Source organism: Petaurus breviceps, unplaced genomic scaffold (assembly GCF_028583685.1).
Source record: "Petaurus breviceps papuanus isolate PSGF00001 unplaced genomic scaffold, PetGlider_PUasm1.0 91041, whole genome shotgun sequence".
Classification (NCBI taxonomy): Eukaryota; Metazoa; Chordata; class Mammalia; order Diprotodontia; family Petauridae; genus Petaurus; species Petaurus breviceps.
This window is the reverse complement of record NW_027187400.1, coordinates 6,103,078-6,119,579: the sequence shown is the minus strand read 5'-3', so window position 1 is coordinate 6,119,579 and position 16,502 is coordinate 6,103,078. Positions and strand designations below refer to the sequence as shown.

The 16,502-nt window shown below is 44.6% G+C and overlaps 1 protein-coding gene across 1 annotated transcript in view; it reads left to right on the top strand.

Moving 5' to 3' along the window:
* Positions 1-285: 285 nt before the first annotated feature.
* Positions 286-16,502, top strand: part of DHDDS (dehydrodolichyl diphosphate synthase subunit) — a 32,096-nt gene continuing 15,879 nt past the window's right edge. Inside the window, exons 1-6 of the mRNA XM_069079537.1 lie at positions 286-466; positions 1,986-2,102; positions 7,990-8,106; positions 9,317-9,459; positions 11,675-11,791; positions 12,959-13,060. Coding sequence (XP_068935638.1) covers positions 2,040-2,102; positions 7,990-8,106; positions 9,317-9,459; positions 11,675-11,791; positions 12,959-13,060 — 542 coding nt within the window. The 5' untranslated portion in view covers positions 286-466; positions 1,986-2,039. The remainder of the gene's footprint in view (positions 467-1,985; positions 2,103-7,989; positions 8,107-9,316; positions 9,460-11,674; positions 11,792-12,958; positions 13,061-16,502) is intronic.

The following is a 16,502-nucleotide window of genomic DNA, read 5'->3' as shown; positions in this document are numbered from 1 at the left end:
CCATCACCAAGGGAAGGCACTGCCATTGCAGTTCTCTGTGCTCAGATCCCTTCCAATTCCCCTTGCAGCCCCCTGGGGAGCTGACTCTGTAGCCCTAAAGAACCCTAATTTCCCTCTCCCAGTTTCAGCCCTGTGAATCAGGACTCGCCCATCCTCCAAGCACCGCGCCTCCCCCCCCCCCGTCTATGTGGTCTCGTCCTCAGACAACCGCGGGGACATCACCCTCCGTCCAAGTCCCAGTGGTACACGCCAAGCTCCCAGCAATCACAGAGGCGCACCTGCTCACTGTGCGCATGCGTGACTCCGAGCCCGCCCCGGGAGGCTTAGAGATTAAGACACGGATGAGGGAGGAGTGGGAGAGTCCGGCCGCTGGCGATGACGCATTCCTCGGGCGACGAGCGCTAAGAAATACCGGCCTCTCTCTGAGATCCCTGAAGGTCCCTATTGGGGCAGCGCTGGCCCAACGGTGAGGAAGGCAGCGCTTCCCAGGCTGGTGGAGCCTTGGGCCGAGGGAGGACTGGGGGCCTTGGGGAAGGACGTCCTAGGGAGAAAGGAAGACAGGAGGGTCTCTAAGGGGAGGGGCAGAGAAGCAGTTGAGGAGACGGTGGGGGCTACGTGGAGGAGGAGGAGGAAAGAGAGGCGGGGATCTGCCTGGAAGAGAGGGGAGAAAAAGGAGGGGGCTGCCTGGAGGAAGAGGGGAAGAGAGGGGGGGGCTACCTGGAGGAAGAAGGGAGAAGAGAGGGGGGGGCTGCCTGGAGGAAGAGAGGGGAAGGGGGGCTGCCTGGAGGAAGAGAAGGGAAGGGGTCTGCCTGGAAGAGGGAGAGAAAAGGAAGGAGCCGCCTGGTGGAGGGGGCTGACCTGAGGAGGGGGCTACCTGGAGGAGGAGGAGGAAGAAAGGAGAGAACTAGTTGGGGGAGAAGGGGGATGCCTGGAAAAGGAGAAGGGGAGAGAGGAGGAGGCTGCCTGGAAGAGAAAAAGAAGTGGCTGTGTGGACAGAGGGAGAGAGGAGGAAAAGAGGAAGGAGGCTACCTGAGTGTGGGGCAGAGAGAAAGAGAGGGAAGAGGAGCAAGAGGAGGGAAGCTACCTGAGGGGTGACCCAAAAGGATGAGAGGAAGAAGAGGAGAGGTGTTCTATGAAGGAGGAAGAGAGACTCTGAAATAGGAGGGGAGGGGATAAAAGAAGAGAAGAGAAGGGAAAGCTCTTAGTGGGCATGGGGAAAGGAGGGAGAAGGAGAGAGGAGAGGAGGAGGCTCCTTTGGGTAAGGGAGGGCGAGAAGAAGAGACCCTAGTGGGTGCCTTACTATAGGGTTGTGTAGGTGTTAGCTTGGTTTTGAGGGAGTGGTGGGGTGGCAGTGGGAAGTGTCAGAGCTGTGGTTCTTATTGTTTAGTTGTTTCAGTCCTGTGTGACTCTGTGACCCAATTTGGGCATCCCCCCTTCCCCTCTCTTCCAAGCAGACCCCCACCTCTCTTTCCTCACCCTCCTCCAGGTAGTCCTTTCCTCTCTTCCTCCTCCAGGTAACCCCCCACCCCCACCCCTTTCCCCTCTTCTCTTCCAGGCAGCCCACTCTTCTCTTCTTTGAGTGGTTTGCTCTTTCCTTTTCCTGATTATTTTACTACGGATGAGGAAACTGAGACAGTCAAATGACTTGCTCAGGGACACACAGCTAGTAAGTATCTGAGGCCAGATTTTAACTTCGGAAGAGGAGTTCAGGCCTGACACTTTATCCACTGCGCCACCTAGCTGCTCTCAGAGCTATTAGTCTTTTTAGTGTCCCATAACTCTATCCTATATCTCTATATAACTATATATATCCTATAACTCTAGGGTGGAAGGTTATTCAAGGCCTATATCCTATAAGATCATCTGTTGCTGGGGTTTTATTTCTGGCTATTCCCTAGTGTCTAAGGGACAAGGTGATGTCCCCTTGAGGCCCTCTTGTAGCTAGATCCAGGAACTTCTCATTGACCTGTGCTGACTTTTCCCAGGTGCTGCTTATTCTCAGGAGACCCAGGTCTGGTTTCCTGAAGCAACCAAAGACCATGTCGTGGATCAGAGAAGGAGAGCTTACGCTCTTAGAGCGATTCTGTGCCAACATCATTAAGGTAAAAAAAAAAAAAGTTTAGGCCACATGCCCTTTATAGCTTAGATGGGATATTATGTAGGGAGTGAATTCCCTTTAAAAAAATATTTATTTATTTGCTTTTAGTTTACAACATTCAGTTCCATAAGCTTTTGAGTTCCAAATTTTCTCCCCCTCCCTCCACCATGGTGGCATGCAATAGGTTCTACAAATACCTTCACATTAAACATTAGTAAAGTTGTAAAGAAGGATTATAACCAGTGGAATGAACAATGAGAAAGAAGGAACAAAACAAAACAAAAAAGAGAGAGAGCAAGTAGTTTGCTTCAATAAATCTTTCTCTGAATGTGGACAGCCTTTTCTATCATGAGTTCTTTGGAGTTGTCTTATAACCTTGCATTGCTGAGAGGAGCCCAGTCTATCAGTCAAGTCATCACAGATATGATAATGTCTGTAATTGTGTATAAATTTCTCCTGGTTCTGCTATCCTCACTCAATATCAGTTTATATAAGTCTCACTAGGTTATTATAAAGTCCCCCTGTTCCTCATTTCTTACAGCACAATAAAATTCCATTACATTCATATGCCACAACTTGTTTAGCCATTCCCCAATTGATGGGCATTTCCTTGATTTCCAATTCTTTGCCACCACAAAAAGAGATGCTATAAATCCTTTTCCTACTTGTATGATCTCTTTGGGATACAGCTCTAGAAGTGGTATTGCTGGGTCGAAGGGTATGTACATTTTTATAGCCCTTTGGGCATAGTATCCAAATTGCTCTCCATTTGGATCAGTTCAGAACTCCACCAGCAATGCATTAGTTTTCCAATTTTCCCACATCTTCTCCAGCATTTATCATTTTCCTGTTTGATCATGTTAGCCAAATCTGACCTGTGAGATAAGTGGTACTTCAGAGTTTTTGTGATTTGCATTTCTCTAATCAATAGTGATTTAGAGCATTTTTTCGTATGATTATAGATATCTTTAATTTTTTCCTCTGAAAACTGCTTGTTCATATCCTTTGACCATTTATCAATTGGGGAATGACTTGTCTTATATATTTGACTCAGTTCTCTATATATTTTTAAAATGAGGCCTTTATCAGAGATGCTGCTTGTAAAAATTCTTTACCAATTTTCTGCTTTAGGGAGTAATTTTTTTTTTTTTTGCTTTATGGAGGGCAATTGGGATTAAGTGACTTGCCCAAGGTCACACAGCTAGTTTTTGTGTTAAGTGTCTGAGGTCAGATTTTAACTCAGGTCCTTCTGACTCCAGAGCCGGTGCTCTACTCACCATGCCACCTAACCGCCCCAGGAGTAAATTCATAACCAAGATCTATCTTCCCAGCTTTAGCAGGGGATACAATTCATTTTTACTAACATGTATTTTAATTAAGTGTTTTTCAATTAAGTTATTTTCTCTGTTTCCTCCATTAAGTAAGAAAGAAAAAACATTCTTATAAGAAATATGCATAATCCCCTTTGGCCATGTCTCTTTCTTCATCCTGAGTCCCTTTCCCCTCTGTCAGAAGGTGGGCAGCATGCTTCAGCATTGGTCCCTGAGATTATGGGATGTAATTTCATTGATCAGAGTCTGAAGCCTTTCAAAGTTGTTCATTTTTACAGTATTGTCATTATTGCATATGTTGTTCTCCTGATTCTTTTCACTTCATTCTGCATCGTTTTATATAGGTCTTCCCAAGGTTTCTTTGAAACTACCCCTTCATTTCTTAAAGCCTAATTCTTGTGCCATCGTGTCAGATGAGACACTGTTCTCAGCCTTGGGGATGCAATGAATTAAACTAAACACACCTCACCCTCTGGGAGCCTCCCTTCTTTGGAGGTCAGGAGAGCTAGACATACATGGTAATTGGAGGAGGGAGAGAACATTAACAACTGGAGGTATCAGGAAAGACTAGAGATGATCATTGATATAACCTAAGATTCTTCTAAGCAGTTGAGGCGAGGAAGGAGTGTGGGATAGATCCTTATATTCTATGTCCTAGTTAAAGGCTAGCTAGCCCCTTTAATTGGTGACTCCTTAATCTCAACCTTCTTCGTCACCAGGGGGAGTGTGATGAAGGATGGGGCAATGGGAATTTATCACACTACAAGGGGAGAAAACTTAACAGACTTAAAATCCTACAGCAGCCTCATCCTCCTACGTAATTTTTTTTTTTGGCCTAGACCTGGGGTTTTATTGGTGTAGGAGACTCCCAGGGAAGAAAATCCTGTCAATGCAGATGGACAGTTGCTTTGCAGTTTATACTCAGTTTATACGCTGAGCTAGTTGTATCAGCAATGCCATATTCACAATGCCTATGGAGATTACAAATATGCTGATATAATTATCCATTACAAAATACGTCATGCTTGCCATATGGGGAAATAAACTAGAAAATTTATTAAGATACCAAAAGACTGAGTCCCAAAACCAGAAAGTGAAAGCCATCAGAGTAGTTATGATATTGGCACAGGTAGATAAAGTAGAAAGCACCCACATTTTCAAGCCTTTAAAACAGAACAGGCTACCTCAGGCAAAGGTCCTCCTCTCCCCACTCACAGCAACCACCCAGCGTCCAGGAAGCGCGCTCCCAGCAGCTCCGGCCCCTGGCAGTCCTTAGCAGAAATTCTGGCTAAGTCAAAAAGGGCTTTGTGCTGCCGCCACGCCACTGCAGGAACGCTAGCTTGGCTTCTGCTTCCTCTTGCTCCGCCCCTTCCTGCTACGTCAGCAAGTCCAACGGGGCATGGAAGATCTTTAAATCCCATGACCCTTACACTAGTGTGGGTCAGAGGTAGGGCTTGAGCTCAAGTCCTTTAAACTGGGAGGGCAGGTTTTTATCTGTGTGTCTGTTTACAAAATGTACCTTAGATCCCCCTTGTTGGGAAAATCTTTGAAAGAAGCAAAATGTTAAGTTAGAAAGGTGTGGGTAGAGTAGTAGAAGCAAGTGATTGTTCCATAGTCATGTCTGACTCTCTGAGACCCCATTTGGGGTTTTCTTGGCAAAGACACTGGAGTGGTTTACCATTTCCTTCTCCAGATCATTTTACAGATGAAGAAACTGAGGCAAACAGGGTAAACTGACTTACCCAGGGTCTCACAGCTAGTAAATGTCCGAGGCCAGATTTGAACTCAGGAAGATGAATCTGTAACATGAGGAGAATTGAACACTGTTAATGATTAGGTGGCTTCTCTCTCTTAGTACTATGAATCTGTAGGTTACTCTTTCAGGCATGAGTAGAACCAGGATCAGAAGCCCAGGGTCCCAGCTCTCAGGTCAGTACTTTTCCCACTTCATCCCAGCTACTATTGGTTCCTAGAGGCAGAATCAAGAATTTGGGTAATTAGTTTCTTCCCATTTTGCAGCTTGAAGGATTAAATATCTGTTAATGAAAAAGTTATTCTGGAATATTAAAGAATTTAATTGTTGTTGGTTCTTTCACCCAAGTACCGTGTTTCCCCGATAATAAGACACTGTCTTTTTTTTTTTTTTTTTTTTGAAAGAAAAACACCAGAAGGCTTATTTTCAAGGGAGGGCTTATGTTGTCCTGCCTCAGCTCTCCTCCACGGCACTGCTCTCAATGGTGCCAGCAAGCAAATCACTGGGGAAGAACAGGATGACGCGCTCACTGCTGCAGCTCTGATTGGCTGCAGCTCAGAGCGCAGCGTGCATTTCGGGGGGGGGGGGCGGGGGTTGGCCGCCGGGTTTTGTCTTCCAAGGTGGAGCGCAGGGGATCACCCTCACTACAGTAGCAATCTCAATAGGGCTTATTTTAGAGGAATCTTACACAGTAAGGGGAGGGCTTATTTTCGGGATAGGTCTTATTATCAGGGAAACAGGGTAGCATACAACCCTTCCACACCCTTGGTTAGATCTTCAGGAATTTCTGTGGTAAAGCTTTTAACATCTGCTACCCAGCCCTCTGATAATGAGTCAGTCTCTTGTCTACTAACCAGGCTAGTACTCAGAACAGACACACACTGTGGCCTCCCGTCCATACCAGAAGCTCTTCAAGCCCAGGCAGATCTCAGGGCCACTAGCAGGACATTTGGAAGCTTACAGGAGTAAGGTTTGATTGAAAGGAGCAGTTAATTAAGTATTTATTATGTACTTAGTGCGCAGTACTAGCTATAGCTTATCCTGCTCCTTGAGGACAAGTTTGCTTTTGAAATTCTAATGTGCAAATTAAGCACATGCTGAGCATTTTGAGTATAACACTAATGCTGGTTCCTGGTTCCTAAAGAATGGTCAAGGTAAAGAGAAGGTTCTGTCTTGGAAGCCTTCCTTCCGAAATGAGGCAGATTTTGAGTTGGGTCTTAGAGAATATACATAAGAGAAAGATATGGCATACAGCTAAAATACCTCTAACTTGACATGTTTCAGCAAGCCATTGAAGATGAAAATGGGAAAAGGTTGAAGGAATGGATATTGATACATTATAAAACATGATTTTCTGTAAGGCTGAAGGGATTTCAGATATGTGGGCTAGGGGGAGGATGGTAGAGAAGGGACTTCTCCAAGCCTTGCTTGTTCTCTATGAAAATTGGCAATAAAATACCTGAACTACCCACCTTATATGGTTATATTAGTTTTTGTTCCTCCAGTAAGACTCTTCTGTGACCTATCAAAAACTATGCCAGTGTACAAGCTTTGCCTAGCTTCTGCCAAGCAAGAAAGGCTGCTAAAGGACCAGCCTAGCAAGGTTCAGAGAAGCTCCTCACAACTTGATCATAAAGGGTTTTTAGCCACAGCAGCTCATTCAGCAGCCTTCTGAAGGCCTAGATAGAAAGCAGTTTTTATTGGAAGAAGCCACCGAGCTGATGAATTCATTAATCCTTGAAGTATCTATCATTAATGAGAAAAATGATATATAATTCATTTTTATTATTGTTGTTTAGCAAGATCTACCCCAAGGGCATAATGTTCTCCAACCAGCTGGTAGATAGATCTTTAATCCAGTTGCTGTTTTTATTCCAGTCTCCATAAGATTTGGGTTATCATGTTGGGAGAACAGCATGGAACAGAATGTTGGAGTTGGAGTCAGACAATTGGGGTTCTAATCCTTGTTCTGCCACTTAACTATCTGTGTGACTTTGGACGAGGTTACTAACTGGACCTCAGTTTCCTTATTTGTAAAATGAGGGGTTGGACTTGAAACTTCCTTCAAGTTCTGCATCTGTGCCCAATGCTGTTCATAAGCTTCACTGTCATCACTCTTTCTGCTTCCCCTTCCTTCCCTACTGTTCCTGCCCTCCCAGTAGTTATATTAGGGCTTTGGCACGTGAGGAAATGGAAAAAAACCCCAGCTTTTTGCAAAACATTTGGGGATCTCAGTAATAATATGTCAGTGACAGCCAACAGATTGGTTTGGCTAGTGTTGAAAGGCAGTATTGAGATAACCTGAGAAGAGCACCTGAGGACCCACCAACTGGTAAAAGACAAGGTTCTAATCCAAGGATCATTTAAGAGTCTGTGAGTATGTGTACTATGCTAGTGACTTCACATGTATCATGGATATTGTATTGCTTGCCTTCTCAGTAGATGGGGGAGGTAGAAAATTTGGAACTCATAGTGTAAAAAAAACGATTAAAAGAAGTAAATGGGGACGGAGTGGGAGGAACAAGACACCACACTAAGCAGTTAAGAGCTTAAGAGTCTACTGAATTGATCTTGGTGGGCAGTATAGAGTCGCTCTCTCTAGAATATTTTTCCGCATATGCTATGTCAGTGGGCACTCTGGGAGCTGGGTGGGAGTGGGATGAGGGAGCTACCTGGGTCCTTAGGCTAAAGAGAATAGCCTTCCTTTCATACAGGCCAGTCTGTGTTAGCTTAGGATTGAGGATCTCCCTCCTTCCCAGCTTCTCTCCTGCCTAGGCCTGGACATGACTTCTCTCTTGCCCCCATAGGCTGGCCCGATGCCCAAGCACATTGCCTTCATCATGGATGGGAACCGCCGCTATGCCCAGAAGTGCCAGGTGGAGCGACAGGAGGGCCATGCACAGGGCTTCAATAAATTGGCTGAGGTGGGAGGCAGTGCCCCCTGGGTATGCTTATGTACACTGAGGTTCACATCAGAATGTTAGTCTTTGGAGGCTTCTCTGCCCAGGTGCAGGTGGGATGGGAAGAGGGACAAGCACTTATTAAAGCACCTACTGTGTGCCAGGTGCCAGACCCTACCCTTGTGAGGTGGTTTCTGTTATGATGCCCTCCCCCCATTTTACAGATAAGGAGACTGAGGTAGGCACAGGTTAGGCCAGGGTCCCATAGCTAATAAGTGTTGGAGGCTGGATTTGAATTCAGATCCTCCTAACTGCAGCTCTGGTGCTTTATCCGCTGTGCCACCAGCAGCCTCTCGAGCTGTTGAGTGAATGATTCTTGTTTACGATTGTGTAAAGAGCCATTGTTTCCCCGGATGCTGGCCAGCATTCCCGCCAGCCAAGGCCATGGTGGTAATAATCTGAATATTCTTGATTTATTCTTGGGTGAGGAAGCAGAGAACTTATTTCTAAACTGCCCATTGACCTCCTGCAGTTTTGATTGATTTCAACTTCTGCCTAACTGTGTAAGAGACCACTCAGTTTTGTCCCTTGTTCCAGACTATTTGTGGGGTGCTGCCCAGAGTGACTGCCATGAAGGCAAATTCTTTTGGATCTGAACGAAGGACGTGGCCAGTTTTCATTGGGGTGTTAAAAGTCTAGGCATAGTTTGAGATGCTTTGGTTTGGGGGAGGCTTTGTCCCCTCATCTGTTTGACTTGGTTGACTCATACTCCCCTTTAGACTCCAAGCATCATCAGCATTTTGTCTTCTGACACCAGCTTTATTTTCAGATGTAGAAGAGTATGTAATAGAAAGCAGTTCTTAACTAGGTGATCCTTCCCTCTCCACCAGGATCACAACAGTTAATGATGCTGTCGATCATTATTTCTTGTACTTTAATATCATTCCTCAGTAATATTGTGAGACTAAAATGACATCCTCTGTTCTACAGAGAAGAAGAAATTTCATTCTAAACAGGTTAAATGATTTCCCTGGTTACATAGCTAGTTAATGAGAGATCCAAGGACCAGAATTCAGCAGAATCCTGTTGTTTAGGTGAATTTTTTTTCTGTCCTCATCTTTGTCATCTTCACAGGTTCTATCTGCCCTACTTAACTATGAGGCAGAATGTGAAGTGTCTCTTTTCTACCCTCCCATCCCAGGGACCCTAGCACTCTTCCTTTCTCCCTTCTTAGACCCTGCGCTGGTGTTTGAACCTGGGCATCCGAGAGGTGACTGTCTATGCCTTCAGCATTGAGAACTTCAAACGCTCAAAGAATGAGGTGGATGGGCTAATGGAGCTGGCCAGGCAGAAATTTAGTCGATTGATGGAAGAACAGTAAGATGCCATGAAGGGGTGGGAGGGGGAGAATATTCCATGTGTTCCCCAGGCTCCTAGAGAGCATGTGTGAGGGATCTCATGCATCCATCCTGAGTTCTCCTGGCATGAGCCTAAGACCCTAAGGCTCCATTCGTGGAGAATCAGTGCCAACAACAAGATTGGCATAGTTATTCTCCCATATAGTTTTATGCAAAAACTTGATCCAGGGAGAGAATATGGGAAAAGCCTTGAGTGGCATCTTTCTCTTTCACTGTTGAGGAAAGAAACTCAGGGATGAACGAATGATTCTGAGGCTTGGAACTTCAGCTGGCCAAGCTTCTTCATTTCCAAGTGAGAAGAGTGAGTGAGTGAGTGCCTAGAAAGTCTCCAGCCGAGTCAGACCTAAGAAGGAAGCTCCTTAAAACAAGCTTTTAAGGAAACTAGCTCTGCTATCTCAGCCTCATGTGGCTCACCCAGTAATCCAGTGGCCACGTGACTCTGGAATAAACACAGAAACACATAAACCAATGCTGTTTCAAGGACTGCTGACTTGGAGCTCTTCAGAGCTTCATGTCTGGCCCTTGAAAACATGAAAAAAAATTAGTTACAAATTATGTTGATGTTGATCGAAAGTAATTATATCCTTTGACCAACCTAAAACATTATAATGTTGATATAATATAAAGGTACTTCAGCTGTCTAGAAAGGGAAAAGCATTTTCATAATTGTGACCATTTGAGAGAAGCATTTCCCACCACCACCAATAAAACCAAAAAAACATTCATTTGACCTTTTGTAAATGATATTATCAGTCCTGATCCTTAACCTTTGTCTAATTGGCCACCCTTAACAGAGTGATATTAGTAAATAATTTTATAAAAGGTAGCAAAGTCTTTTCATTTGAAAACCTTCCCCATGCCCAGGTAAAAAGGATTGTCTGGTGCCTATGCTTGTGTTTTAATATTCTCATGGTGCTTACGGTAAAGGAGACATAGTTTTTAATTCTGCCTTCATCCTTTGAGAAACGCCATTTAGGTCATAATAAAAATACTTGACATAAAGCACTTTATAGCTTGCAAAGTGCTCTGTTTTAATTCTTTTGTTTGATCCTGTTTTTATTCTCATTTGATCCTGCTTTATAAATATCTTGCCCATTTTGCAGATAAGGAAATTGAGTCTTAGGTTAATGACTCGCCAAAAGTCACACAACTAGTTAATGGCAGGGATGGGACTCACAGCCTGGTCCTTCATTTATTTCACTACACTTTGGGAAGATAGTGATCCTGGTTCCCAGTGTTCTTCCTCTGTGAGAATAGGTAACCCCTGACCTTCTGACCCCATGCACTCTCTGCATCATGTTCAGTTGGTACAGTTCCTCCCCACTGCGTGCAAGAGCTCTAGGCCCAGGTCCATGGCAAGGTTTGAAAGTAGTACAGTGTGGTCTCCACCCTTGAACTTGGCAGTCTCAATCCTACAGACATCTGTTAAGCTTCTGCTGTGTGCAGAGGCCACTGTCCTATACCCTGGGAATATAAAAATGAAATGGAAATGAGGTTGTGCTCCCCAGGACTGGACATTCTCCTGGGGGCTGTAGAGCTTACAGTGAGGACACTTGAGGGAGGCCAAGAGAGGGAAAAAGGTTTGCTTGAGATCATTAAGCAGCAGGGGATTGTCTGAGAGCAAGAGAAGGAGCATTTGGTCAGAGAATGGGGAGATGAAGTTTTTTGCTGTACACAAAGCCCTGCTAGGGAAGAGGCATTGATAATTCAAGTCCAGTGTATAGATGTGCAGTACCAGCGTGTATGAATACACAGTACTCTAGGAATTATCATTCAAAAGATGAAAAGTATCACCTGCACATGGGCAACTGTGACTTAGTAACAGACTGCATATTTTTCTCTAAGCACCAGGTACTTTTACAAGGATATCTGCCCCAAACACCCTCCTGGAGCTTCCTTCAACAGAGAGCTCAAATGCCACCTGCTAGAGGCCTTCCCACCCCACTCCAGCCCCCCCAGTTGTTGGCTCCTTCCCCTTTTAGGTTACCTTCCATCTACTCCATATGTATCTCATATGGACTAATGTGTGTCCATGTCCTCTTCTGTATCAGAGTGGGAAATCTTTGATGGCAGGAACTGTTTTTGCTTTTTCTTTGTGTTTCTAGTACTTAGTTAGCATAATGTTTGTACCTATTATTTGCTTCATAAATTTTTGTGGCTTGATTCCTGCACAGGGAGAAGCTGAAGAAGCATGGGGTGTGTATCCGAGTCCCGGGTGATCTTCAGCTGTTGCCCCTCGACCTCCAGAAGCTGATTGCAAAAGCTGTTCAGGCCACCCAAAACTATAGCAAGTGAGGAGGACCAGCTCACAGTCAGGCTCTCCCTGTCCCCTTCCTTCCCTGCTAGGCTAGGCCTGCTGGAAGACAGGCTTCTCATGGTTTGGAATGTTCAGGGCTCCCCTCCTTTCTATTGAGGGAATGAGAAGAGGAGAGCTGGGGTGGCATTTTGTAATATGTCCTGTTATTGTGAGAGAAGGAAGAAGGAAGGACAGTAGATTCTCCTCCAAAAACTGTCCTCCTTGGGATCTGTTTTTCACCCTTGTCATAGAAAGCAATGCAGATTTAGAAGGGAACAGTGTTTAGATAATCAAAAAATTATTTGTTTGGCTTTCTTTTGCATAAGATTTGCCTTCCCAACTCTACTTTGTTTATGCTATAGCAATTAACTTACATTCCAAATTCCCAGAGAGCTGACCCAAAGTGAAAGGTAGTTGGTGACCAGGGGTGGGGAGCAATCTCAGGATTGAAAACTAGACAGAATCATTGGTGGTTAGAAAGGGCCATTTAGAAATCTAGTCCAGCCCCCTCAGATTTCTCAGTTTATAGCTAAAGTAACAAAAAGCCCAGAGAAAGAAAGCAGTTTGTCCAAAATCACATGGCTTAGTATATGGTAGATTAAGGATTCGGTCCAGCTTCTCTGGACTCCTAGTCCAATGGTCTCCTCACTAGAACAGACTTGTCTTTAGGTAAGAATGACTGTATTGGACAAATCCACTGAACCCAGGCACATTCGCCTGTCCTAGTTTCACCATATCCTGGCTCCTTCTGAGTCCTGACTCATAGGGAGAATGATGACCATTGCAGAAGCCTTAGCAAAGACCCAGTTTGAGCCTCCAGAGAGCAAAGTCAAGTAATCTAGAAAAGAGAAGAGGTTCAGATCAGCTCAGGCTTTCTTTCTGGGTTTCCCTCCTTCCTCTTAGAGTGCGGCTGGTTCTCCTCCCAGGTTACCAGAAGACAGTGGAGGTCTGGGTTGGAATTTTGAGACCTCCCTTTCTTTCTGGCTTGGGAGTGAGCAAAGTTTAGCTGCTGCTACGTGAATATTTTTCACAGCAGACTTAAGTGACCCTTACAGATTAGGGCTGCTATGAATTAGCACTTCATGAATCTGCCCACTTCACCCCTACTTCAAACAGCCCGACTCCTTAGTAATCTAGTGAACAGAACTGTTCTCCTTTACAGGTGCTTCCTGAACGTCTGCTTTGCCTATACATCCCGACATGAAATCAGCAACGCTGTGAAAGAAATGGCGTGGGGAGTAGAGCAAGGTTTACTGGATCCCAGGTAGCCCTGCTTACTTAACATACTTGGACACTTGATTGCCTACACACCGGTGATTTGGGGGTTGGGAGTCATTCCAGTCTTCAGCTTATTCTCCCTGTCACCCTGGCAGGGCTAGGAGCACCAGGCCAGCCTCTGAGTTCGAGGTTTGGCAACCTATAACTTGCAGAATAAGGTGGTGCAAGAGAAGGTTTGGGGTGATCCCCATTGTGGTTCCAGCTCTGAAGCCACAGGCCCAGCTTCTAGGTTGAGGTTTTTGTACCTACCGCCTTCAGGATTTCCTCATCCCCAGCCCTCACTACTAGCCACTATAAGGAAGTAAAGACACTTTAAAGCCAGTGTTGATAAAACATCATCCTTCAACAATAGGTCAACAGGCATCCTCCTAATGGGTTTCTCAGTTGCCTGCCTCAGAGACAAGGTTTGCTGGAGAGGCTGTCTCCTCTTGCTTTCTAGTGCATACTTTAGTCAGTGTCCCTCATGGAAGGAGGTTTCTGGAAGTCTGAGTTAGGTAAATGCCATTTAGATTGAAAAACATTACCTGCTTCTGTCATGCCTGGTTGTCCATCCCTGTCATGGACTTGACACAGGATGTGGTATGCAGAGGGAATGGTCTGCTTTAATTTTTTTTTGCTAGCAGATCTCAAGCAGGATTCAGGTATCTGACTGCAAACAAAACAGAAAGTATTATTTCCTATTGGGCTGTGCCTTCTGTATGGGCCAGAACTTTTTTCTGACTGAAAGGATCTTGGTCAGTTGGCGTGATTACTGATTTAAGTCATTAGTACTAAAATTAATAGCTGATACCTTACATGCTCTCCCTTAAAGCCCTATGCCAGTGCTATGGGCAAAGGTGATATTAGAGAAATGGAAACGAGAGTTTTCTTCCACTAAAAGCCACTTCCAGGCCTTCCTGTGGAATGGAAGCAATTTGGGCCTCTCAGGGCTCTGCCAAACTGGGGAAACTGACAAATACCATCAGCCTGGACAGCCTGGGAGGGACAGGATCCAGAAGCCAACCTCACTTCTCACAGTAAGAACCTGGCTAGCCCCCAGCTTCCCAACCAGGATTTTTTAATTGATAACTCTTGTAGACAATTTTTTTTTTGGAGGGGAAAAGGGAGGGCAATTGGGGTTAAGTGACTTGCCCAAGGTCACATGACTAATAAGTGTTAAGTATCTGAGGCTGGATTTGAATTCAGGTCCTCCTGACTCCAGGGCTGGTGCTCTATTCACTACACCACCTAGCCAGCCCTCGTAGACAATTTCTACAAGAGGAATTTCAGTTTGTGTCTATGGAGAAAGTATCCGTTCTGATATCAGAGACCCTCGAAGGGCAACATTTTATAGGGTACTCTTCCCTGTTCAAAGAACTCCTCTTTATTGAAGATTTAAAGCATACAAAGCAGTTTTAAATTAATAATGATAACCCTTATGTATATGGTGCTTTTATTACTATAAAGTACTTTTCTCAGAACAAAGTTTTGAAGCAGGTACTTGAGTATGAATCTTCCCATTTTATAAGTAAGAAAACAAGCTTAGCAGAGTCACCTAACCTGAGTGTCAGAGCTTGGGGCCTGTAATCCCTGCTGCTGGGGGAGGTGGAGCTGAGGCTCTTGGATACTGAGAAGTGGTTGTTCTGAGTGGCAGTTAGGCTAAACCTTAATGTGGGTGTCTGAGCACCAGGAGCGATTGGCCTCTAGGCTGCTTAAGGAGGAACACGCTGATCCAGATCTGAAACAGAAGGTCAGAGCTTGGGGGGGAATGGCATTGGGCCCTTCCTGCCTGTGGGAGATGAGGAAATCCCATTCTCCAAACAAAAAAGCCCTGATTCAAATCCAGCAGCCTTTTTGTTAGACTGCACTTTCCCCCTTATCTTACAGGTGGGCAGTAAATGCCCAAGTCAGCTGGCTCTTGGGCCACTGCTCTTCCCTCTTAATTCATACTGTGCAGAGCTCTTTTCATGTCATGTTTTCTTTTTTTTTTTTTTTTTAAGCAATTGGGGTTAAGTAACTTGCTCAAGGTTACATGGCCAGGTGTTTCTGGGTGGGTGCTAAGTGTCTGAGCCCAGGATTCGATCTCCAGGTCTTCTCAACACTGGAGCCGGTGCTCTTACTTGCTGTTCTACCTGGCCGCCCCATGTCATGTTTTCTTAACAGATAAAGAGAATGACAGGTTGGATCCAGGGTCAGAACATTTCAGTCCTGACGTCTGATGTTCAAGTTAACCTCTAGATAATTAAGTTCTGAGGTAATACAGAGTACACAAGGCCAAGTTTATACTAAGAGATCAGTTTATTTTCAATTTCTAGAATCTTCATTGGTGCCAACCCCCTGCCAGGGTTTCTGCTCTCTGGTATCAGGGTTCCTGGCAAGCTGGTGTAATGGTTTAGTGATCACAATATTTCTGCCTTTTAGATTGTGTCTTCTCCCTCTGGACTGTGCTAGAAAAGCAGTGACAGAGTACAGCAGTCTCCCTTTTTTTTCCTGTATTCCATCTTGACTCTCCCTCTTCTTTTTGCTTACTATGTTTGCAATAGGCCCCTTCCATTTCAGCAGCCATGTCCCATGTGACTGTTTTACATTGGTTACATTTTAGGTTGACATCTCTGGAATCATTTTAGTCATCGTGATTTCCAAATCATACTATAGGTATAGGTTATTACTGGAAACTGTTCCTTTGGAGTTTATAGATTCCCATTATTCTGAGCATTTCCCTGCTTATATTTTTCCTTTTTCTCTTTGTAACATTCATCCTATAACTACTTTGTTGTCTTTTTTTTTTTTTTTTTGCTTTTTGGAGGGGGGAAGGTAGGGCAATTGGGATTAAGTGACTTGCCCAAGATCACACAGCTAGTTTTTGTGTTAAGTGTCTGAGGTTGGATTTGAACTCAGGTCCTCCTGACTCCAGAGCCGGTGCTCTATTCACTGCGCCACCTAGCTGCCACAACTTTATTGTTTTTCTAAAAATCTAATGTTTTATTTTTTCCCAATTACATGTAAAAACAACTTTTAACATGTGTTTTCTAAAATTTTGAGTTCCAATTCTCTCCATCCCTTCCTCCCCCCTCCACTCCTTGAGCAGACAAGCAGTTTGATATGGGCCATACATGCTCAGTTATACAAAACATATTTCCATATTAGACATGTTGTGAAAGAAAGCACAAACCAAAAATAAAGTTTAAAAAACTGTGCACAGGGTGGCTAGGTGGTGCAGTGAATAGAGCACCAGCCCTAGAGTCAGGAGGACCTGAGATCAAATCCGGCCTCAGACACTTTTAACACTTACTAGCTGTGTGACTTTGGGCAAGTCATTTAACCCCAAGTGCCCCCCAAAAACTGCACTTTGCGTAAGTGAAAAATGCTGTCCACCTCTAGAGAAAGAATTGATGGAGTCTGAATGCAGATGGAAGCACAGTTTTTTAAACTTTTTTTTTCTTCATTTA